This window comes from Gekko japonicus, unplaced genomic scaffold, assembly GCF_001447785.1.
Source record: "Gekko japonicus isolate JY-2015 unplaced genomic scaffold, Gekko_japonicus_V1.1 scaffold4664, whole genome shotgun sequence".
NCBI classification, from domain to species: domain Eukaryota; kingdom Metazoa; phylum Chordata; class Lepidosauria; order Squamata; family Gekkonidae; genus Gekko; species Gekko japonicus.
In genome coordinates, this window is record NW_015167193.1 from 13,237 (window position 1) to 15,466 (window position 2,230).

General features: G+C 46.5%; 1 protein-coding gene across 1 annotated transcript in view; it reads left to right on the plus strand.

Annotated features, from left to right (window-relative positions):
- The window catches only part of LOC107112082 (phospholipase A2 inhibitor 25 kDa subunit-like), a 17,501-nt gene that overhangs the window by 7,647 nt on the left and 7,624 nt on the right, over nucleotides 1–2,230 (plus strand). The window contains exon 3 of the mRNA XM_015413152.1: nucleotides 1,001–1,159. Within this exon, the coding sequence (XP_015268638.1) occupies nucleotides 1,001–1,159 (159 nt within the window). The remainder of the gene's footprint in view (nucleotides 1–1,000; nucleotides 1,160–2,230) is intronic.

Sequence of the window (2,230 nt, forward strand, 5' to 3'; positions counted from 1 at the left end):
CCTCTTCTTCCTTATTTGTCAAGTTTGGTTCCAAAACCTCTCAGGGGCTTCTGGGAGCTGTAGCCCCAGCCTCACCTACTGCTAGACAGACTCCCTGGGCCTAGTAGGCCTCTGGTGGCACAGCCCAGATCATGGGGGGGGGATGTGTAATTTGCAGATTGAAAACGAAAAGTGATGTAATGTGGAAGATCAATGAAATGTTTCCAGATCATAGTCAAACTTGCCATTGTCCGTTACCCCCAGAAATTTTTGGCACCCGAATTTTTCAGTCCAAGGCTACGGCAGCCCAAGCCAAGATACAAAGGGAGAACTCTCTCTTTACATCTTCAGTGCTTCTGGGAATTGGGAATGACACTGCTGTTGGGGAGACAGTCCTTTCACAGTCTTGAGACCCTAATCCAAGGGAGTTTGCCTCACCACTCATGGCAACAAGTTCAGATGTTGGGCCATGAGCGAGGATGAATGCTTAGTTCACATGGTTCCTACAGGAATTGAGTGTGTGCCCCAGAACACACCCCTGGATAGAGACCACAGGCTCTTCTGGATGCACATGGTGCCAGAAGAATACAGATGATGGAAAGGCTGCTCTCCAACAGGATCTTCTTTGATGGTACTTGGGAATCTCCAGTCCGGATTAGCTTCTAGAGAACAGTCCCGTCAAGACCTGCATATACTGTTACCCCTAATAATGAACTGATAATTCTATATGTTCATAATGTGATCCATTTTTAAAACTTCAACTATAAATTTAAATTTCAAAAGACACCCCAACAAAACTGCACCTGAAGTACAGATTATTTTTTAAAATATTTCTTAAACAATAACTTGCAAAATTGAACAATACCCACATGTTTTATTTAAATGACACCTTCATTTGGTTAATACAGATGACGAAAACTATAGAAAAAGCATTTACGTTACAAGATGAGTGAGAAGGGTATTTTGTGTCTTTGTGTGCGTGTGCAAATCTAGACCTGTCTTTTCACCTGTCTTCTTCCAGAGAGTGGAAATAAAGTTCAGAAAATATTTAACCAACTGGGATGCATGTCCGCTGAGTATTGTCGCCCATTCAAAAACACTGCCACCTTACCAGATGGCGGATACATCTACATGGAAGTCAAGTGCTGCAACAAAGTATTGTGCAATAAAGCTATCAGTGGTAAGTTTCAATCTTTTTTGAAACACTGTCCAAGTATGGGATTTATGCTATCATTACCCTTAAATGCAAACTAGGACGAAAGCAGAGTTAATCTACCTACCCGTTCTCCAAGGAGGGAGATGTTCCAGGGGCTAATGGTTGCCCAGGCTGCTTCCATTGGAAGGAGTGGGTCCTCCTGGAGACCTCTGGGTGTCTCTACAGTATTTTTCATTATTTACAAATATGGAAGCATCACTACAGCACAAGAGATCCTCTACCCCATATCAGATGTCCCGAGAGAGAGAGAGAGAGATCCTGTACATTCAATGTGCTTCAGCCAAAACCTCTCCCAGCCATGGCTCCGGATTCTCCTTCTCCCTCCTGTCCCAAACTGAACATTGTACCTTATTCACACAGACACACCTGTGGTTGTATTGTGTAGCGGGTAGGCACATGAACCAACGACATAAGACCCTGTGGTGCATGGCACGCTTTATTGAGTACACAACATAAGAGAGAGAGAAAATGGCCGGCCGGCCAACTATATACAATACCAGGGACCACCCCTGGGTCCCATTGGCGGGTTACGCTATCCCGCCTTGGTCCCCTTGGTTTCCCCCAGTGGCGAGACTAGTGACCTAGTCCCGTCGCAGTCCTGGACTGAGCGCAGGCATGTGTGCTGACCTCCAGTGGTGGTCAGTGGACACAACAGGTTGCGATCCTCCAGGTGGGTCTGGGGATCTCTCAGAATAATCCTCATCTCTAAATACTGTTGCTAACCTCCAGGTGGGGCCAGGAGATCTCTCAGAATTACAGCTGGTCTCCAGGTGACAGAGATGTGTTGCCCTGGAGAAAATGGCTACTTTTGAAGGTGGACTATATGGCATTATACCCTCCCCAAATTCCACCGTCCCCAGGCTGCACCCCCGAATCTCTAGGTATTCCCCAACTTGGACTTCACAACCCTACACTCACCCTTGCCTCTCTCTACCTGGGTATTGGGGGCAGAGTCACATATCACAAAGTCCTCAAAGTGTGGTGGGGCTGTGCCTCAGTGTTAGAGCATCTACTTGGCATGCAGAGAAGGTCGCA